This window comes from Cephus cinctus, unplaced genomic scaffold (assembly GCF_000341935.2).
Source record: "Cephus cinctus unplaced genomic scaffold, Ccin1 Ccin1_scaffold0013, whole genome shotgun sequence".
In the NCBI taxonomy this organism is placed as follows: domain Eukaryota; kingdom Metazoa; phylum Arthropoda; class Insecta; order Hymenoptera; family Cephidae; genus Cephus; species Cephus cinctus.
Genome location: NW_014332762.1, coordinates 2,447,194 through 2,469,113, shown reverse-complemented (window position 1 = coordinate 2,469,113; position 21,920 = coordinate 2,447,194). Strand labels below are relative to the sequence as shown.

The window sequence follows — 21,920 nt, the reverse complement described above, 5'->3', positions numbered from 1 at the left end:
AGCTAATCCAGCTAGAAAGCACGAAGCGGGCTCACAGGCCCCGCAAATCGCTCACGTTACTAAGCCCTACGGCGAGGAATAGCTACCGCCATCTATTGGATTCTCAAGATAGTAAAATTTAAATTGAGAAGAGCCGCCAGCCGTATCGCATAACGAAGCGGGCTCATCAAAGATTTTGCTAAATCATTTAGAAATGAAGGAGAATAACGGAAAATACGTTTCCTCGCTTGTGACGTCACACAATATATATAGCTAATCCAGCTAGAAAGCAGCCTTAATAATATATTTTGTTAAATTACAAAACTCCATTCAAACCGAAATAAAAGTTATAAGCACTCGTTGAATTTTGTGTTTGGAATCAAATTATTGCTATTCTAGATCATGAAAATCCGTCGTCCTACTCTCCGCATCTCTTGGTAGATGAATGGTAGATGTTACAGGAAGACGTAGGACACTCACAAAATATGTATGTGTGTAAATGAGATTAAGAATAAACGGATTAGGTTTACAAAAAAAATCAACTAATAATAATAACGAGACGAAACCATGAAAGACCATATTTCAATCAAAGACATATATCAACTACCAAACATATCAAGGGCTCTCATAAATATCAGCTGTGTGATTTGAATCGCATTGTCGGTCGCGACTTAGTGATCCTGCTGGTGTTTTAAATAATAAAAATCGTCATTTCTTCTTGACGATTATTTTTATATTACACAGGCGTATCCTTGTGAATGAAGACGGGAGAGGAGAAAAAATATTATTACAACATATAATACTACTTTCCCATATATATCTATTTCATCCTTAGATTTCTCTCGAGTACATGAATTACAAAAATTAATTTACCAAGTAACCAACCAACAAATAACCACCCACGTCATTCATTAAAATATCTGGATGAGTTCTATCATCAAGTACTTGATACGATCGTAAAAAATTTGAAAGTAAACGAATATTCATCACGTCACATCTTTGTTTGAGCATGACATAGACTTCTTGTAAGGGTTCGCGATAGGCATGAAATATCACAAAAGGTCTTGAAGTTCCAAGAAATGGTAACAATCCTTTCACAATATTAAGAGGATGTTCCTTGGCTGCCAGAATGGCTAAACCCTCAACTTTACAACTCTTTAATAAGTCCACTGCACTCTGTGTCTCTGACAACCACTTTGGTTTTTTCTTAGGAACCATCGAACTCACTGTTGCATCAGAATGTTTTCGTTTCAACAGATTTGGACTGTCGTTACATTGAATTTGTGCTTCGGGAGAATCAGGATCGACCAATTTTGAAGAGTCTCCGCTTGCATCTCTGCTTCCAAAACTTTCTTTAGATTCCATAGCATCCTGATAATACATTCGCATTAAACTGTAAATGTTGACGGTAGATAATCTATTTATTTGCTCGTTGGAAAAATTCATTGCACGAATCAAAGTTGTTTGGGCCATATTACCAGGATGCAAGTAAACCAATCTGCCGGATGTCTTGGCACCGATTCTAGTCAACAAGCTAGCTGCAGCTAAACCTTGAGATCCACTGTCGTACAGTAAATAAAGTCCATCAGATTTCACATCGCAATAGGACAGTATTTGAGCAAGTGAATCCATTCGTAAACTTCCAATTTTAACATGATCCTGCTGAAAGTATATTTCCTGTAACAAATGGATAGTTGGCTTATGGATGGTCAAGTACAAAAAATATTTGCGCTCCTTTTTCCTCAAATATTTTTCTTGCGAATATTTCGTCTTTGCTGAAAAAGTTTGACTGTTTTCTATAAGGCTACCGACTATTTCCCTTCCAGACTTGCCCGCTTCACGTAATTCCATAATTTCTTGTGTTGAAAGCTTTTGCGAAGTACCATCGTCTGTTATTTTTCTATTGTCCATACCACTTGGAAGCAAATCCTTGAGATCATCCAATGATTCAGCTGCATGCACTTCCTCCAGTCTATAACTTTTTCCATTTGTCAACTTTTTATTACTATTAGTAGGTATCATTTTAAATGTTGTCCAAAAGGGCTTTCCAATGATTGCACTCATCTCAACCCGCTCCTTTCCTAATGCTAACATGTTGCCGCCACCATTCTCTGCAGGTAACTTGTACAATTTTCGATATTTTTGTCGCTGTACAATGACATAGCTGCCTACAGCGATAATGTCCTGCCTCAAAGTATCCGCAGCAGACATTGTCTTCTACACAGTCTACAGCACGTAACAATAACAATTTTTCAATGCTCTCTCTTCTCTACAAGCTATGTATATGACAAATTATTGCAAACTATTAGGTTACGTTAAGTTAGGGCTACGTCTACGTCTCCTGTCTCTTTCTACCATTGTTTAAGGCAACTTCACAGCCTTTACGGACTACAGTCGTAATAATCGCGTATTTACTCTGGCTATTTTCTGCGGATCAGATCTGATTCTTTGTGGTAAAATCGACCCTAATAATCTGTGCCATAATTACTTGTTTCGTATGATTTAGATTAAATCTGTTTGTTCTGGCATTTTTTATGTACTTGGTTTGTTCGAAAATAAGTCGAGACCTCTTTTGATCGAGGCCACTGAGGATATAGGAATACTGAAGGCCGTACGCACGGTCTCACATACAGGAGGTCGATTGTGTAACTTAAATGTAGTGAAAATACGAAAAGTGAATAGCTGGTAACCAATCGTTGTACTTGTCTTCTTTTGAACCTAATACGCAATTGGCTAACAGCTATTGTTCTTTTCGAAATGAACTGTGCATGTGGTGTACAAGCTGTGCAAAAATATTGTCCCGTCGACATAACAGCGGGAACGTATCTGGGTTCCTGTAGTTTTATGTATCAAATAATAGTTGCGATGAGTCTTTTAGAATCACTCTTCACTGCGGTGAAATGATCTGTAAACCTTTGTAAAAATAACAATAAAAATATTTCGCAGTTTTCGAAATAAAATATGTGTGCCTCTATTTCCGGTTATGTTATGTTGGATTATGTTGTTAGCCCTCCCCGTGCGCAGTGCTTTATCGCACAATCAGCTTCACTCAGTTTAAACTTTTTCAGAGACTGTACAATGTGTGATAGAGAAAGCGTACTCCATTGACCGGTTTCCTCGTTATTTCTCTTTGCACGCCCCGCACCAATGCTGTACGTGTTTCAGTATACTTACATTTCAGTTATTTCTATACTGCTTTTTATTCTCGTAGTTGCTCGTAGTCGCTTGTAGTCGATGAATATGGCGGCATCGGTAGTCAAAATTTTTCTGAAACACAGGTGGATATATTCTACGTATACGATACACAGTACCACGTTATCGTCAGTCCAAACCTTAAGTAGTATCTTAATGATATAGATGATAGAATAATTGACTTTTTCAGTTGACAATACCAACATAACCTAACTTAACGTAGCCCTTGTTGTAAATTTCAGGTCAACTAGACGAATTTTGGGCGAAATTAAAAATATCAAAAATTCCTTTTTACCCGTATGCTGCTGCATTCAATGTCATTCGTATGGAACAACGCCTATATTTCTCAAACAAAGAAAAGTTAACCAAGAAAGGGTACTAATGCAGCACCCGTTCCGGTTTAAAATCATTTATTGTGCATACATGTTTTCTATTGTTTACAGGAACAAGAACAACATAATCCTTTGGCATTAAAATTGAAGAAAAAGAATACATTGGTTGTTGATATATGGAAAAATATGACAGTGTCTGATATTGCCAATGTTATGCAAAGAGACATTGCAGATGTATTCGAAGCATTATCACTTTCTGATCAATTTTTTCATTACAAAAAAAATAAACCCATTGAAAATTCTGCTGTGATACAAGAAACGGTCAAGAAACTTGGTGCAAAATTTAAGATTGTATCACATCCCACTCGCAAGGATGACAAGAAACAACAAGAGGATATGGATGTTGATGCCGTTAAACGGTAACGCATGTTACTGACTGACTGACTGACTATATGTGCCAATAGATATAATAATAAATTTGTCAATTTAAACAGGACCGAAGCTAAATCTCATCTCCTGATTAAAAGACATCCAGTGGTTACCGTAATGGGTCATGTCGATCATGGCAAGACAACTTTACTCGACTCAATACGTAACACATCTGTAGTAAAGTCAGAATTTGGTGGCATCACGCAGCACATTGGAGCATTTAATGGTTCGCTCGACATTGTACTGAATCGAAGGATTTAACAAAATACGGGGATGCACCTGAAGTAACTTTTCTCGATATATGAATTCAGTAACATTAAATACCGGGGAGAGGATGACATTTTTGGATACACCGGGACATGCCGCATTTAGCGCAATGCGAGCACGGGGAGCCAGTGCGACTGATATCGTGGTTCTAGTGGTGGCCGCCGATGACGGGGTAATGGATCAGACGGTGCAGAGTATAGAAATGGCAAAAGAAGCAAATGTTCCAGTGATAGTGGCCATCAACAAGATTGACAAGCCGGAAGCCGACATTGTAGGTAAACGAGAAACAAATCCCGATACTCGCAACTTACTCGACGTTATAGATTTAATGTAATTTTAGGAAAGAACTCAGCAAATGTTGGCGCAACATGGAATTCTGGTTGAAGACTTGGGTGGCGATATTCAGAGTATTAATATCTCCGCGTTAAAGGGTACAAACTTGACTAATCTAACCGAAGCCATAGCCGCTCAAGCGGAGGTAATGGAGTTGAAAGGAGATCCAACTGGATTGGTAGAAGGCATCGTGATAGAATCCACTAATCATCCTGGACGGGGAAAGTTGTCCACTGCACTGATTCAGCGCGGTACACTCAGAAGGGGAGCGGTTCTTGGTAATTGTTTGGCATTACCTGGTTATAGAGCACATTAATTACCATCTCCATTAACTCAACTAAACTCATCATTCAAATTATTTCTAATATCAGTCAGCGGTCTCGCGTGGGCCAAAGTACGATCAATGTTTGACGATTCTGGTAAGCTGGTCAACGAGGCAAAATTAGCCGAAGCGGTGCAAATAATTGGATGGCGTGTGTTACCGTCTGCGGGCGACGAAATCATCGAGGTTGAAAACGAGAAACGCGCGCACCAAGTTCTCAGGTACAGGGAAGCTCGATTATCTCATCAAAAATCGTTGGAACAACAGGAAGCGGCCGACAAAAAACATCAGGACTATCTTACTGTTAGTATATAAAAACATTGATAGATTAACACTATTTCCCCAAAATTGTCAAGAGTCATAAAGAGCTCACATTGATTTCATAGGAGTACAAGACTCTGTTGGAAAAAAGAAGGGCGATGGGGCGACGCAAATTGAAGCGCGAAGGTCCTAGAGAAAAGGAGATAAAAGATGACAACGTCCCCAAGGTTAACGTCGTTATTAAGGGCGATGTCGACGGTTCCGTCGAAGCTATACTCGACGTTCTCGAGACTTATACAAACGGCAATGACAAATGTCGACTCAACGTTATTCATTATGGCGTCGGTCCCGTCTGCGAAACGGATGTCGAATTGGCCGAAACTTTTGACGGTGACTTGACATTTTCCTCTGCAAATTGCGAAATCACGTGGTACGATACACAGACCTGCAATTCCTTATTTCTATAAATTGCAGCTATTATCTACAATTTCAATGTGAATGCACCAAAGACAATTGAGGATCTGGCAAGGAAGTGTGGCGTCCAAATACGACCACATAATGTCATATATAAACTCGTGGATGATCTAAAAACTGAAATAAATAATAAACTCCCAATGACGACAGCGGAGGAATTACTAGGTAGAGTGTGGCACCACGTTGCAGTGTGAAGTAGTACGGAATTATTCGAAATTCAGTTTTTTATTACAACACATATACATGTCGATAGGTGAAGCCAACGTGTTACAAGAATTCCAAGTGTCCGAAGGTAGAAAGAAAATACCTGTGGCAGGTTGCAGATGTACAAAAGGTGTTCTCAAAAAGTCCGAAATGTTTCGTTTGATGCGTGAAAATGAAATTATTTATACAGGTAAGCTGACTAATAATACATATATATACACACACGGTATAAATACCAAGAAAACGGAAAATCAGCGTAAACCGTATCTCAACAGGTAAACTGAAATCCATGAGGCATCTAAAGAATGAAGTGGACTCGATTAAGAAGGGAGTAGAATGTGGTCTGAGACTAGATGATCCAACAGTGTTATTTAAACCTGGCGATACGCTCTTGTGTTTTCGAATTTATGAAAAAAAACAAGAGACCGATTGGGATCCAGGATTTTAATTTAAACGCCTATTTAAAAGGTCCTGCAGTCAGTCGCACGTGTGCAACAAGTGATAGTGTAGTAATCATTGTACATAACACGTACCTGCCGAATAATGACCATTTATAAATTACCCGACATTATTGCAAAATGAGTAGGTAATAAAAATCAAGATTAAGTACAAATTTGTGTATTGTTGCTCGTGATTTCACGTCCGCAAAAATGCATAGACACTCATACACACGCGCATGCGCGTACACTCATCCTCCCTGCCTCCCTCCGTTATGCACGTAGTACAGCACAGTTTCGAGAGACACAGAGAGTTATATTAAGCTTTCGCATTCGTCACGAATTAAATACAAAGGCCAAAATAATACTTGTGGTGATACTTAACGAATATTCGTCAGATTGGGTGACAAGTTCTTTACATAATTTTTGTTTCACAGTAACAATTTGCTCTACGTAAAACAACACGCGCAATCGTTTGTTTCGAACAGAATAACGCAACCATCTAGGTCGCGTCCACCTATCGACCCGTACATCCTTTTTTCTTCTCTTTCCAAAATTCCAACTCTTATTTTGTTACGTTCACCCACACAAAACCAATTGTCTATTAATATAACAATTACAAAATGGCCTCAAATAATAAGCTGTACAACAAGCCTACTTACACGATATGGCCTCGAATGCACCACCGCAATGTATATATTCAAATGTCGCGTAAATAAGAATTTATATTTCTATATCTATAGAACATCCGCAACAAATACTTGTGCATGCCATCATAGTATATAAAGCATTACGCTTCACAAGCCTTTCAACTCTATTGCAGAACTACCTTCTTCAGGCGGTTACGTTTGTTGTTGTTAATAATTTCTATAATGATGCTCATAAAAAGAGATATATACTCGAATTGAACTGCGGGACGTATCGCATCGTCTATTAAAATTCTTGAAAAAGTTGAGCGAAGAAAATTGCTCGAATAAATTCGAAAAGAGCAGAAATACAAAAGAATTGTCAAATGCCTATATGTATATTCTAATCCGTGGTAGGTGCTAAAGTACAGATATTCTCTCGTATTTGTAGGCCATATCGCACCGAGCATTGCAATATCGAATGATCCGACGACTGCACGTAAAGCAAGCAAGGTGGATTGCGCGATTATGACGCATAGGTCTCCCGAAATCGACGCTGAAGATGTTGATATGCCGTGAGAACGCCACGTTTCTTCTTCTGAAGACGGCATGGTGCCGTTATCGCCGTCGCCGTCGCCGCTGCCGCCGCCGCTTCCTGTCCGGTTAACTGTATCAGCTTTGTATCGATGGGCTCTATCAGAATTTCGTTATCGGGATGAACGAAGAAAGCAATGGAGTGTCGTCCACGGCCACAATGCTCGGGCACGACAACACGATGACGCAGCGCCGGCAGTTGATCGTTTGTCCAGCAGGCCAGGATATCACCGGTGTTCACCAAAATGGCTCCTGGCAAATGTCCCACACGTCCCCAGCGTTCACCGTGTGGCGTCTGAACCTCGAGTCCACCCTCGCAATCCTGCAAGTGAGCCAACAACATTTAGAGAATCAAGTGAGCAGCATAACAAAGAATGAAAACTCGCGCCACACACGAATTGAAAGCGTGCGAGTCCAGACTTTACGTTAATGAGGGCGCGCAGCAGCAAGGCTGACGATAAGACGATGGCGACGTACCTGAGCTAGCAAAGTAAATGTCCCGTAGTCTTGGTGCGCTCCGCAGCGTGATAATCCAGGCACCGGGACACCCAAAGGCGGATAATAGAGAAGTCTTAGAGTGGAAACGTTATCCTGGCCCAACATCTGACTGTGCTTCGAAAGCAGGAAGTCCTGTGATTTGTTCAGTCCCACTGCGAGGGCCTGTAATTGAAAATTCGTTTAACGAGTCGTATTCGGCAGTGAGAGACGCACGCACAATCTTTAGCTATAACATATTGGAGGTTTCTAGGCAGGTATATATAACATGTATAACATGTGCGCGGGAGTGGAGTGGAGTGGAGTGGAGTAGAGTGCCCACACATTCCAGATACATATGAAATTGCGTTTTATCCTTGAATAAGAAATTTTGTTGTAGTATACTCATGGTAATATAAATGTCTGTCTTTTTGTGCTTTTTGAATGACGATTAGATTGGGCTCTTATTTAAAAATTAAGTGTCGTCACTTTAATCTTAATTCGAGAGAATCTAGATTCTAGCGTAGATTTGATTTCCTTTGAGTTCCTTTGTATCTACTGCAGATTACATACAGTGAGCAACATGGCCGATAATTGTTTGAAGTCCCGGGCAAGTTCGTCGACAGCCGACCTGAACCCGGGCACCTCCGCTTCCGGGAGCACACCACCGCTTCCGGTCACATTGAAAGTATGTCGCGCCTCCTCGTCGTCCTCCTTAGAGAACCTGCTCGTGACACAATTTCAAACGACAATTTAGATCGTCGTTCGAGCCGGGCCACGAGGGGCTACTACAGCAGCTTTAGAAGAATATTGCACTGTTACTCACTCCTCGAGTCCAGGCCTTACGTAGCCGTGATTCGATGGCAATGTCCGCTTATACTTGGCACGCTCCTCTTCCGGTAGCTCGCAAAAGGAGTCCAGGGCCCTGTAGACCGCCTTCATCTACAATCAAAACATAGACACGTACGATGTACTATACAGAGAGATTCCATTGAACCTTGCAACTCTTAAGGACTGTCTCCATCCTTCATCACCCATGTTCCAGTGCGTAAATGCCAAATTTGTAAATACTTTCTTTTCGAAACCAAAGGACGGATATTAAATGGCATTTTTCTGAGATCTTCTCAGCAGTCCCGTGTCTTCTATTTTACAATGACGACACGATGAGGTGCGAAACTATTGGCTATGTAGCGGTAAGACGCGACGGGATCTCGTCGAGTTAACTTCTCATTATTTTGAGAGCACGGGTGGTAATCAATGTCGATAGCGTCGATCGGAAGCACCTGTAGAAAGAGCTGGCGATGGCATAGCTCGTTTTCGTAAAGTCTCGCGCGCCGCTATCCGCCTGGATTAGAGCAACGAAAGTGCCGAATTGGCCATCGACCGTACATGAGTCGCGCACGACCCACGCGGTCCGTGTCTCTTCGCCAGTAAGTAACATAAGCAGCCGAAACGACACAAAATACCGGATTGGATCTTTACCATTGATATCAGAACAGAAGAGCATTATTATCTGCGCAAATTGAACAAATTGAACAAATTCAAATTGCACGATGATTCAAGGACTCTCGGCCAATCGTGGCTTTGGAAACATGTGTGGCGCAATATGTTAAACACTCGTCCCCACTCAAAAACACAAAATCCTGAATCGATCAATAATCAAGAAATCATCGAAAGTAGAGAGCCTGAGGATTAAATGGCAATGACGGAACAACCGATGAGTTTTTAATTACGAAGATCCATCCCGATTAATTACGAAGATCCCTCGTCGATCCATCTGACTCTGGGAGTCACGGGCTGTTAACGTGACGTCTATCAGGGGCCTTCAAGTTACAGAGGATCGTCGTTCCTTTAATTAATTAATTATCTTCTCGGCAGACAGAAGCTGCAGAGAGGAAGGGTGTATATAAAATTTTTGCTTTCGCCGGGATAAAACTAGACAAAAAAATATATGGAGCCCTTAAAAAGTTGAGTTTATTAAACTCAACTTTTGAGAGAAAAAAGAGATAAAAATGGTAAGAAGTACCTTGCAGTCGGGAATTCCATGATTCACCAGAAGAGCCAATCCCTTCTCGGAGAGGGCTCGTACCAATTTCGAACCAACTTGTTTGACGACGCCCTTTTGTGGACACCTTTCGGTACCTGAAAAACATCAGCAATTAATTAAGAGTCGTTCCTTCAATTATTACGAAACAGTTAATGGTACCTCCTCGCCAATGAAGAGTACGAATGAACACACTGCGATTGTAGAAGCAGAGAGCACCATGTACGCGCACCAATTAGTCAGCTTAAATACATCGACTAACGGTAACGCGCGATCAAAAACTACAAACGCAATATTTTCAAATTCTTAATATGTTTTTACGTATAACTTAAGGAGTGCGCGTAAATATTTTCATCAAAAAATATTGAAATTTCCACACGTTATTATTCTTCGCGTCGGCTGATATTTTCCGCGTGCGATCAGTCGGTGTACACGATTTCGCAAATATGGTTGATCTGAATCAAAAATAAAAAATATCCTCATTAACTACTTACATGATATTAGCTGTAGCGTGACAGAGCTTTTTCTCTTTTTCGTTTTAGGTTACGAGAAAAAAATTCCTCAACTTTTTTCGCCGTTTTCGGAGTTATAATGCGTGTTATGATTATTAATAAATATTGCAAAAAAAATGTATTGCCAAAATCGTCCGTCACGTCTAAACTGGTATTCCTCTGAACATGCGTACCAAATTTCAAGTCGATTCATGAAGTCGAATCACAGCCCGAGATATCCTGTACACCGCTTTGAAAAATATAGTTTTGAGCAAAACGCGTTTAAAGTTTGAGCGCTAGTCGTCTACCTGCGCGTCAAATTCTTCCTTCGCTACAAGCGCTATAACTCAAAAAATACTTTGAATATCTACATGGAACCTTTTGCATATTATTCTAAACACTCCAAAGTGTTTTCTAAAGACAAACAAATTTCGAAAATTTGAAAATTTCACAGTAGCCTAACCCCTTAATGGATTTCGATTGGTGAGGATCGCCAGTACTCTGATACGCAGTATTAATCGCGACTAACTGTAGCGCGTTTCAAGTAGTATCGCTCCGTCGATCCTTCATTTTTCTTATTTTACCGAATCTTTCTTGGATTAAAGATGCAGCATGCGTCGATCATACACTCCCGCGAAGGTACGTCGCGTCGGGATCAGACTCTCTTTCTCGCGATTAGTTTCCATAAACGTGCGTATATCAATATTTCCCGTCTAAAGGTGATTCATGTTTCAGACGTTTAACTGGCAAATATTTTGACGGAGATATTCCTCAGTGGAATGAGATTGATTTAAAGAATATGCAGTGGAGTGGGGATCCAGCTATTGGATATAGCTGAAGGAAGAAATAGTAGGTCGAACAGTTCCAAGCATCAGTTGATGACGCAAGCGTACTATGCGTACCATGCGTACTATGTGTATACTGTATCACACTGACAATGAGCCTTGTGCAACTACGTTAACACGCTTGGCCCGTGCAAATGAGAGTTAGACTCGCGAGGAAGTGCCAATCAAGTTGATTGAGTTACAAAGTGCACAGGCGGCTTCTAGGACAAGTGGTAGGCGCGTGCCATGGGATCTTTAGTTGGAGTCTAAAAAGGGCCAGGCGTGTTAACGTCTCTCGTCGAACAGTAACCGCCGTGTGCGTCAGGACGACGATGACCTCAAACGAAGGGGAGACCTTGCTCGTAAAATGTTCTAAGCATTAGTCTATCGAGGATAGACGTGAGATTTGCATATAGAAAACAAACGGCAACCAGTCCTCCTCGCGCTGATCTCCTTCGGAGCCGGACGGAGATTTGTAATTTGGATTCGCGGTTATATCGTCGTACATATGTTAATCGAACAGAAAGGCAATCGTCTGGAACACTCATGACCGTGCAGTTATAAGCCATACGCGCGACCGAATTCTGCGTTCCTGAATTATTTTTAACGCGCCTTTGACGCTGTCAACTTCTTCAACTCACAACTTCTTGGACACGCGCTACGCGAAAGTCGTCGTCTGTGGAGTCTCACCGCTCGGTCGCTGTTCTTACATAGCAATAGTTACACAGCTCCGAGTCGAAATTGTCTCTTGCCAATTCATCAGAGACAATTAATGAATATATGTATAATATACCGTTGTGGTGAATTTCATTTTTATCTACATATATATATATGTATTGTATATCGGTCCAGTTGCCCGCTGGAGCGAGATAGATATTGCGGTTTGGTCCCAATAATTGAGAAAGCCACCGATGATCTTTTTACATTTCATTCGTTTCCCGAAAAATAATGAGTAAAGGGGTCCATTTTTGGATGGATCCTCGAATCTCGGTATGCCTATAAGTATGCTGCCGAATAACGGTAAGACACTTAAAAAGTAGCAGAGTTGATGAATATGTCGGGTAGAGAAATTTACATTGCATTATGCCGACAATGCAAGATGTGTGTAGCGCTGCACGATATCGTTTTTATAATTGAACGTTGAACGGCAGTCGATATTATTGTCTGCGAAAAGTAACGCTACGTTACGCTAGGTGTAGTGCTCTACCAATGATTAACTTGTACAATTCTACAGACACGTCGACCAGAGGCGCGACACGCGCTCGTTGGAAGTGACGCTCGTAAATTGTCATATCTTTTGTCCCCGAACGGTGAATCGTTACGTAAAAGCTGTAAATTTATGCGATGATGTGTCGCTAGACACTACGAGTGTATCGAGATGATGATGTGCGAAAACAGGCCCGTGAAACAATTGCTGAGCCCGGAATTTGTGGGAAGCTATTGCACAGCAGCTATATTGGGCATCCGTGAGTCTATGTACCTCCCACCGCGCTGCTATGACCCGCGGAAATCCTTCGTTCTGATTGCTCCCACTTAAATGCTTCTCATTTAAAAGCTATTGCGAATTTTGGCAAACGGTTTGCGGAAGGGTACTCAGGGCACCTCCAGCCATCGGCCACTTTCCGCTCCAAAAGTAGTTCTGGGATACCCTGCCTGTATATAGCGTAACAAAATGTCAAGCATGCCTATGTGTGCACATTCGTTGGAACTCTTATGAAGATGTCGCAGTCATCTTAGTCGTCATTGGCATCGTTATCGAGCAATGAATCACAATCAATACCGGCAACGTAGATTCTCGAAACGATTGCTTCGCTCCTGATAGCGGCAGACCGTCCCCCGTCTTGGTTATGTATACTATCCTATACAGTCCGACCGCAACATTAAAGTTTCACAATCAGATTAACCGATAAGAAGAAATAAATATATAGTATACTTAAGCATCGCATACTATACTCAACTGACGGTCAGTGTAATTATACCTAATGGAATAGTACCTAATATATTTATATTTACGTTACCAAACAACGTGTGGTAGAATTTCTAACATTAAAATTCCGTATCTGTCAAAATCAGATTCTGATGTCGCAACACCACCAGTGTATAGCGAAGATGTAAGTATGTATAATATAATATGTACAACGGCGTGTCGAAATATAGGCAGAGACAGCCTCGATAAGAGACGATCTCGATGCGTTATGAGATTTCGATGAATCGTACGTCGTGCTGCGATATATCAACGTACGTGCATATGTGTCCAGGCATGCGTGTCCGGGGACAGAGAAGCACGTTCATGGACAAACATTTTTTGCAATTCGATATTTCAACGTCTTTGTTCCGTAACGCACGTTTATTTCTTATTGCCGCTGTGACTTCCGCCGCTCGAATATATCCCATATTAAAGTTTGTGCCACCATCCTCTTCTCTCCCACGCGGCCCCCCCCCCCCTTGTCAGTCTCAATGAAGTAACAATTTTAAAATCGTCTCAAAGCGCGCGCTGTTGCTCCGCACAAAACTTATTTACGCCAGATTTCTCCGTCCGAGACATTCTGAAAAACCGATTATTTCAATTCTTCCTAATCGTTTGAAATAATCGATAAGACCGCACACTCGATCAAACGATTATCCGAGGCGTATTTCGAGCGCTGATATCACGGAGCCCCATATCGCAGATTGGCATTGAATCGCGTTTCCTGTCGGCCCCGCGCAGACGCGTGTGCGTCGCCAGAGACATTCCTGAGCCTGTCCCTAGGACGACAGCATGTTGTGCCTCTTTCGTCGGCCGCTGCTTTTCTTCCTAATTTAATAGCTTGTGTCTTGATCCGTGTGTCCAGTAGGTTCATCCGCTGAACGAAACCCCGCGTCCCCATGCAGAAGTCCGTCCACTCGTAGTCTTGCACTAATTGAATTGGCGCGCACTGCACACACGCAGGGATACGCCTTGAGCCTCGAGCCTCGAGCCTCGAGCCTTTAGCCTTTAGCCTTTAGCCTCTGGTTCCGTTGTTCCGTGAGGGGAGGGCCATTCGCTCTCGCCGCCATATACAATACAGTAACGTCACGAGGCTCTCCTCCTGCGGTAGCAGGATCGTGTTACACGCATCCGACATTACGACGGGGTATTCAACGTGCGAGTAGCGACTAATTTTTGTCCATGCCAAATCCAGGCCACCCCTCTACTTTTGTATTTTTCATACATCGACAAATGCACACACGAGGAAGCCACAAATAATCACGAATGATTCTACTCTTTGATAGTGAAATAATGGAAAGAAATGTAAAAGAAGAGGAGGAGAAAAATAGAGACAAGTACGAGCACCCGAGATTAAAATGTCGAACAGTAGATCTGCAGTCGTGGAAATGAAAAGGATCTAGCGCATTCTACATATGTGCAAGTGTGAACGTTGGTTTTGCAAGTTTTGCAATGGTCACGGCCCAGCGCTGTTAGGCTGCTACAGGCTGCTACAGGCTGCTACAGGCTGCTGCTCTTCCCGCGTCTTCCAACAATGTGCCGTCGCTTCACGAGTGCGCCAGGCGGCTCGCTGCTACTTGCATTGCTGCATCGGTAATAGAGGCGCAACACAATGAGTGAGTACCCCGCGCATCGACGACTGCAGCGCAGGTATCATTCGAAGAAACAAGGCCTATCCCAGGCTACAGAAGCAGAGAACGGTGCGGAAGGAGACTCGCATAGTAACTGCTACATGGTGTCTCGAAAGTAAGAGAGCGCGAGCATCCTCGGGGCATTGTGCAGTTGTTTTTCTATTTCGAGATCTCGCGGAAAATAATCGACTAGAAGGAAGGCGTGCCGATGCGACTCTAAACGACGCAACTCATTGCGACTCGCGATCTAGAATTCGGATCCCATTTGTCTCTGTCACTGAGGAGAAGAAAAGAGAGCGCAACGCTCACGGTATAATAATTATTATGAACTTTCCAGTCTTCTGCCGTGTGTCCCAAACTCGAAGAATATCGGCTGAGATTCGATTCATTCCGCCATTCTCGGAAACTTCGAGAGATAATATACCGATTGCCCGTTTAACGGAAGTTTTCTCTACTTTTTGATAACAGCACCGGAGTAATCACGAGGAAAAGAGAGAGAGAGAGAGAGAGAGAGAGAGAGAGAGAGAGAGAGAGAGAGAGAGAGAGAGAGAGATTGAATCGAAAAAGTCATAGACATAGGACGATTGAAGAATATAAAATATAAAATAGCGCTAATAAATATAGAGTAGATCGACACTGTCTCAAAAAATGTTTTTTACGCACGCTGTGTACCGTGTGCGTAGGTACGCATGTGTGTAGTCGGCTCCCACGAGTTCAATGTGTTCTCCTGACAGTTCGCAAACAATGCAATCCTTAGCAAATTAAACGCGGCTGGCTTTCCATATGCGAAAAATAGAAAAATAAAATATATTTCAGTGAAAAACAAAACACATGCATACTTTGTAACAAACATTTTACGCAAAACGATGTGTGACTTGCTAGGGACTTCATGATATTCGATCTGTTAAATAAAATACATTGAACTCGTGGACTCTTAGAGACCCTTAGAGGCCCTTACTCATACCTCTCTTTTAGCGTTAAGAGACGTCTTTTATCGACTGCTATCTGCTGTCTTTTAACGACCAATAGACGTCTCTTAACGCTAAAAGAGTGGTATGAGTAAGGGCCTACATGTATATGCAATGCATATGAAATCCATACTCTGAGCTCTGAAATAAATGTATAATAGGTTTGAGCCAAGTAGGGTACACGTTTTTCCCAGAGTATACTAGAAAGCCTCGATCGTCACGTCGATTCTCTCTCGAACGTGGCCAAGAGACTCAGAGACTGGATTCGTTATTTTCGAAATTAATATTGGCTTTTAGGCTGATTTTGTGATATAGCGTACGGCACTCGAGGATCTTCGTCGACATAATTTTCTCAACGTTCCTACGTAAGTCGAATCACGCCGACGACGGACGACGATGACGCGCGGGACGTTACTGAAGTCGTGCGCGCGCGCTTTTGTGTCTATGTATGTGTCAAAGTAGGGAAACAAGAAGGAAAGGAAAGAAGAAGTATGTATAGTTGTATACACAACCGGGCTTGGGGGACAGAGTGGCTCTTCGCCGTACACGACTAGCACTCTCCGTATAGGCAGGAGAAGTTAAGCGGTGGCGTGCAGCTGCGAAGCGACAGTCTATTTAAAATCATGAAGCGACCCGAAAGAAACACGATCTCATTTTATCTCTCTCTCTCTCTCTCTCTCTCTCTCTCTCTCTCTCTCTCGCGCGCGCGCGCGCGCGCTACCCCCTCCGGCAAGGGTCCTTGGGATCCAATCCCCGTACAATTACGTACGCAAGTGTATACGATACGTGTATATGGAGGAGACACGTCTCTCAGCAGCCAGTCGTATTCGCTGCGCTGCGACCCTTGTTGGTTAATCGCGCCAAGCAGCGCATCAGGAACGAAAGTCAAACGGAAAGGCTGACTCGGCTCTCTCGCGTCCCTCTCTGATACTCCGATACGGAAGGGAATCGGTATACCGTCGCGACGCCGACGCAGCCAGTGAAGCTGTCGCTTGCCGCAAGAGCCTTTTAAAGCTCGATCAAAGGTCGGGCCCTATCCGGTCTTTATTACACCTACGACCTACGAGGGAGCCAGCTATCACTGTCATCGAATTTCCCACATGTCTGACACGTGTGCGCGCGCGCACGTGTGACGAATGCGTCTGCTCCCAGTTAAAACTGCACTACCTACCTTGCCTATACTGCCTATACTACCCTAAGCTACCTGTGCTACATGCGCTACATATGCTATTATACTATGTATATGCACTCTTCGCTTCATTATTCGCATTGTACTCGAATGAATTTCTCATATGAATTCCTCTATGTAATTGCAATGCGTCATGTGGTACAAGCAAACAGTAAGATGTGTAATCTCGTGCGCTTATAGATCGCGCCTAGTTTCGAGTTTTACGGGGAAAATCCTAATAGAGACTGGACGAGGCGCCTCGTGACATTCTGACCTCGCACGTTTAAGTCCCAAGGTGCGACTTGCAGACTTTCGATCACCGCGTTTCGCCTTTTCTAGTCATTCTCATCTGCTGCAATTTTACATATGTTCGTTCGAACAAAACGATCCTTTTATTCAGAATTCATACGTTTGTCTTCAACTCATTCGAATCGTCGTCTTTGGAAATAATGTATGCGCCTGTGATACGTGAATGTGGCGCATGATAATTTATACGAATAAGCATTTATGCCTTAGCTGCAACTGAATTGCTGTGCCCGCTGAAGCGTTGAGTTTTGCGTCATTAAAATTTGAAAAGGAAATACCGTTCATTTATAATTATATGTATGTATATGTCGTCTAGTCGACGATATTCGGTAGAATCGTTACCATTAAGTCGGGCCAAATGAGTCACTGAAACACGTGACCAAGAAGAATTTCGAGTCATGGCAGTGAACAGCATACCGTTCTGACCTAGATCATCAAAAATGGGAAAGAACGCGCACTCAGCCAGCCAATAGACAGACAAAAAGACAGACGAACAGAGAAAGGAAGTACGACGAAAGTTATTCTGGATTCATTCATCTTCTCTAGTTGTAAGAATATGTCCGGAATTCCACAGTTCATCGTGACGCATTATAGTATAAAGATAGCAGCGTGTGCGTGTGCGTGTGCGTGTGCGTGTGCGAGCTCGCGCGCGCCTATCATAGTGCTCGGTCAGTCGGACGACGAGTGCTAACCGTGAACGTGTTCGAACTGGTTCGAACGTAAACGAGAAAACTAGGAGGACAGAGACGGCTGTGCACATCGTGGGAAGCTGAGAACGTGACACCAGGTGGGAGAGATGCGTCGGCGGGACTGCGCCCTGCGTATAATATTGAGAAGGACGAGAGTGGTGAGAGAAGCAAGCAACAGAGGGTAAACAGGGTAGACAGGGTCGGAAGGGTGGAACGGGCAGGCAATTGGGGCAACGTCCTTTCGAATATGCGTCGAGTGTTAAAAGAGTTATAGACTGTAGAGGAAAGACCGAGAGATTGGGGCTTCTGACCTCGCTCGGTCTGTTTCGCTGAACGAAGACGCTGGGCGTCGGTATCGTGCCCGTTGCCAGGTAACCGCTACTTGGCGTCGTCGATATACATTTGCTTCACTCTCATATTCACAGGCACACGATCACCCACCACAATGTATGTATGTATGTACAGACGCACGACGCGACGCACAAAGCAGAGGCTACTTCACGATTATCACTGAAGTCAGTAGCTATACTATACTTGTGTTACTCGAAAATCGTTAAGCACTCTAATTCGCTGTATTATCATCCATGACGTCTGTAATAACTATCGTGACGCTATGAAATGTCACGTGGTTGACTTTCTTATCGTATAGTCAACGTGCTCTGTGCAGAGCACGTGTGACTTTGACTTTGTCGTTCGATATGAGATATCGCCAAGAACGATAATGATTCGTTATACAGGGTATAGCCCATGGGAACCTGCTGGAACTAATCAGCTGTTATTTTTATTTAACGCAGACAAGAAAGGGGAAATGTTAAATAGCTTTGCATAGAGAAAATTTATTAATTATATTAAATTTTATTAAAAATCACAGCTGAGTAACTGGAACAGCTTCCCACGGAACACCCTGTACATTGATACCGCAGTCATTAATGGCAGAAGCCCATCAAAGGGAATCTTGTCTTCTTTAAATTGACGTGAAAGTGTCTGTCCCCCTTTCGACATTCTTGCGCGGGACCCACATTAACTTTTTTACATGATAATCGACTTATTATGTGACGGCAACAAATGTCGCTGCGGAGAAGCGATAAAACAATAGCGATTCCACAAACGCCACGTCACAGGATGTCGCTCGAACGCGCGCCAATTATTGAAAACTCTTGCGTTTTGTTTTGCCGCTACAATCGCGTGGACTGCCCCCCTGGTACATTCCGAGTGAAACATAAAGGTTTGAGGAAGTCATAAAAATCACGTTGACCCAGCAGCATATGGGAATCTCCGTTATGTTAGGTTACACGTTTATAGCGTGCCTCGTCACTGACACCAGACTCCTCCTCGTAGCTCTATGAGAACGTATGTACATTAGCTCGAACGAACGAACATACATTAGCTCACGGTGAAAGTAGCATACACACGCTCTTAGCCCCTTATACAACACATCTACCATGGCAAAGTAGAATATAGGTAAAGAGAAAAAAAAAACAGAAAAAACTTTTTTTAGCTTAGTTCGTCAGATCTAAGGAAAAACCAGAAGCCGCTGTATTTGATGAATGCGTGATGAGAACGTGCAGCGGTTAACAATTTTCTTGGTCACTTATATCTGCATAGCTTATGAAAAAAGTTTATTTGTCGGATACATCGACGGTGAAATTGTATTTTAGGACTTATACATATATTCGGCTTACCCATATGAGCGAGGTCGATGATTGGTATCTCGCATTTGCTTATGAGAGTCTCGCAAGTCTTGCTGGTGGTCACCGGTGCGCTGCTGCAGCTCATCTTTCTCAACCGCTGAAGAAACGTTCCGTTCCTCCCCTTGAAGCCTGACACTCGAAACGCACCTACGTCCGTCTCTCTTTATTGCTCCGTACAACTTTCTCGTTCTTTCTTTATGATGCCTGCAAAATTTTCCTCTTCTTTTTTCTCTTGGCTTTCCTCAATCCAGCTTATGCGCTCTCTCTTTTCTCTCTTTTCCACTTCCAAAATGTACTCTCTCCTCCTTCCGTTTGACTGATTTAATCTCTTTCTCTCTCTCTCTCTCTCTCTCTCTCTCTCTTTCTGAAAACGTCTGCCAATCCCGAAGCGTATCTTCCCGCGTAATGTCCCGAAGATATTAGAGTCGCGTGGTCACACACACGTCGTTAGACACCTCACAAACCGCGAGCGTATGTTACACTAGAATATCCAGGAAAAGATCATAATATCACAGTATTAATCAATCAACGACGCACAGCCAGCCCCGAGAGGCTCGAATGGCACACGATGGTCAATCGGAAACGGCGACCCTAACGGTAGCCGTACGAGACGAGTTTATTGTGGGGCTGATGGTGCGGCAGGTAGACGTGTACGTGGCTGTGGACTGGTGGGCACATGCTACGCTCTCGACGAAGTGGCGAACTAGCAGGAACTAAGTGATTGGAAATGATGGCACGCGGGCCCTGTTCACGGAACACAAGTTGGTTGGACCCGCGCCTCGCCTCGCAACCTTCCGACATCGGCCGAACGCGCACGAGCGCGCACGAGCGCTCACGAGCGCTCACGAATACCTCCGAGACAATACGGAACTGCTCGATCGGCATCGCACGACGCGCTTCGCATTCGATACCAGCGAACTCAACCAAGACGTCTCATTTGAAGTGCGTCGGGACGCCGTCTCGATTTTTCTTCAAGAATTCACTGAAAAGACTCCTCGCTTAGTTCTCGATATAGTATTGAAATACACATGTCACGAGGAAATTTTCAGGTTGGATGTAAAGTCACACAATGTTTCGCTGAGCTGCTCGATGGTCCCCTCACGAAATAATGACTTTCTTTTAGTTTTCTCAGACCTAGGCCGATGGCTGGTTGAAGCTGCCCGCGCGTGATGTTCTAGCGAAAGGTTCCAGAGAATTCTTGATTCTCATACATTGCAAAGTACATAAATTCTGTCACGTACGCCGTCAGTGCAAGTTATGGACAAGGTATGGGAAACAAATTGCGAACCTACTATTAAAGAAAATGAGACCCGAGTCCTTTCGATGTCGGACGAGTATATTGCGCTCGAACAGCATGAAACGTGCCAAACAACCAATTATTAGAAACATGTAATAATTACGTCAAAATTGTGACGTAATCATAAAACAGTCGAACGTTTCCTTGGATCTTGGCCAATTAATTGCGTCTCGAAGAGTTAATTTGAGGCACAGAATACAACAAAATGTACATACGTTGTGTGCGCCACAGGTGAAAGGAAGAAACTTAAAACGATAAGCCGAACAAGATAAATTATTCGGCTCGCGCGAGAGTGTGAGTACACCAGAGAGTGTACTTGATTCGTGGCTCTTCTGATTTTTCTTTGTTTCTCGACAGCAGCGAAGAAGGAAGGAACGGCAAAAATATGAAACTCAGTGTCGAGAGGCGAGCAACGAGACAGCAAGAGCGCATTCTATTAAAGTCCGATTACTATGTGGTATGAGCTCAGTGCCAGCGGAGACTCTCTGTCGGTTTGTGCAAGGGAAGGAGATTGTCAGGGAGGACGGCATTGTGCGATGGGGTCTACGGGACGGACGAGTGCGCTGCTGCCAGGAGTCGGCAGGATCGCCGAGACGCGATAGCACTGCGATACCTGGATACATTTGACGTGTTCGATAGAGAGGTCGAACGTCGAACGGACCCTGCTCTTGTTCCCATAGTCAGGAATCAAACTGCCAGACTGCCAGAATGTCAGACGTAGATTTCTTCTGATCGACAGTCAAATTTCGAATTATTTCTTTCTTATTGCCGCGAGAAAAAAACTGTCTTGCGACACATTACCAAACTGTGGCACTACTACTTGACGGGTGCGCCAGTCTTTGGATTTTTAACAGAACAGAAGTCCTTCCTGAAGAATACAGAATCAAGACGTACGCGAATACATTTTTGTTTTTCCTTTAT

The 21,920-nt window shown here is 43.1% G+C and overlaps 3 protein-coding genes across 7 annotated transcripts; 1 reads left to right on the top strand and 2 right to left on the bottom strand.

The window, feature by feature from the left end:
• Positions 1-776: 776 nt before the first annotated feature.
• LOC107265192 (tRNA (adenine(58)-N(1))-methyltransferase non-catalytic subunit TRM6) lies at positions 777-2,461 on the bottom strand. Of its 2 annotated transcripts, XM_025082244.1 has the most exons (2): positions 1,792-2,461; positions 777-1,656 (listed from the first exon to the last, which is right to left on the bottom strand). In XM_025082244.1, exons 1-2 carry the CDS (start codon positions 2,188-2,190, stop codon positions 844-846), a joined length of 1,212 nt encoding a protein of 403 aa, XP_024938012.1. In that variant the 5' UTR covers positions 2,191-2,461; the 3' UTR covers positions 777-843. The 2 variants fall into 2 exon arrangements, with proteins under 2 accessions (XP_024938012.1, XP_015589866.1); XM_015734380.2 differs by having other exon boundaries at positions 777-2,461.
• Positions 2,462-2,984: 523 nt separating this feature from the next.
• LOC107264455 (translation initiation factor IF-2, mitochondrial) lies at positions 2,985-6,406 on the top strand. 4 transcript variants are annotated; one of them, XM_015732737.2, is made up of 11 exons: positions 2,985-3,131; positions 3,414-3,546; positions 3,615-3,922; positions 3,998-4,158; positions 4,244-4,470; positions 4,540-4,810; positions 4,904-5,157; positions 5,241-5,505; positions 5,590-5,754; positions 5,843-5,983; positions 6,069-6,406. In XM_015732737.2, the coding sequence occupies exons 1-11, from the start codon at positions 3,127-3,129 to the stop codon at positions 6,239-6,241; spliced, it is 2,103 nt and encodes a 700-aa protein (XP_015588223.1). In that variant the 5' UTR covers positions 2,985-3,126; the 3' UTR covers positions 6,242-6,406. The 4 variants fall into 4 exon arrangements, with proteins under 4 accessions (XP_015588223.1, XP_015588212.1, XP_015588194.1 ...); XM_015732726.2 differs by lacking the exon at positions 2,985-3,131 and adding an exon at positions 3,140-3,257; XM_015732708.2 differs by lacking the exon at positions 2,985-3,131 and adding an exon at positions 3,176-3,316 and having other exon boundaries at positions 3,395-3,546.
• LOC107264480 (2-oxoglutarate-dependent dioxygenase htyE) lies at positions 6,396-20,430 on the bottom strand. Its single transcript, XM_015732779.2, has 6 exons — positions 19,694-20,430; positions 9,951-10,066; positions 8,751-8,866; positions 8,498-8,648; positions 7,928-8,110; positions 6,396-7,772 (listed from the first exon to the last, which is right to left on the bottom strand). The coding sequence occupies exons 1-6, from the start codon at positions 19,785-19,787 to the stop codon at positions 7,383-7,385; spliced, it is 1,050 nt and encodes a 349-aa protein (XP_015588265.1). The 5' UTR covers positions 19,788-20,430; the 3' UTR covers positions 6,396-7,382.
• Positions 20,431-21,920: the final 1,490 nt, after the last annotated feature.

Coding starts and splice junctions, on each gene's coding strand:
- LOC107264480 (XM_015732779.2), bottom strand. CDS start 19,787: ATGAGCTGCAGCAGCGCACCGGTGACCACCAGCAAGACTTGCGAGACT. Junction 8,867..9,950: donor ATGGAATTCCCGACTGCAAG/GTACTTCTTACC, acceptor TTTTGATTGTAG/ATGAAGGCGGTCTACAGGGC. Junction 7,773..7,927: donor CATTTACTTTGCTAGCTCAG/GTACGTCGCCAT, acceptor GCTCACTTGCAG/GATTGCGAGGGTGGACTCGA.
- LOC107265192 (XM_015734380.2), bottom strand. CDS start 2,190: ATGTCTGCTGCGGATACTTTGAGGCAGGACATTATCGCTGTAGGCAGC.
- LOC107264455 (XM_015732708.2), top strand. CDS start 3,214: ATGAATATGGCGGCATCGGTAGTCAAAATTTTTCTGAAACACAGGTGG. Junction 4,471..4,539: donor ACAAGCCGGAAGCCGACATT/GTAGGTAAACGA, acceptor ATGTAATTTTAG/GAAAGAACTCAGCAAATGTT. Junction 5,158..5,240: donor AACATCAGGACTATCTTACT/GTTAGTATATAA, acceptor TTGATTTCATAG/GAGTACAAGACTCTGTTGGA.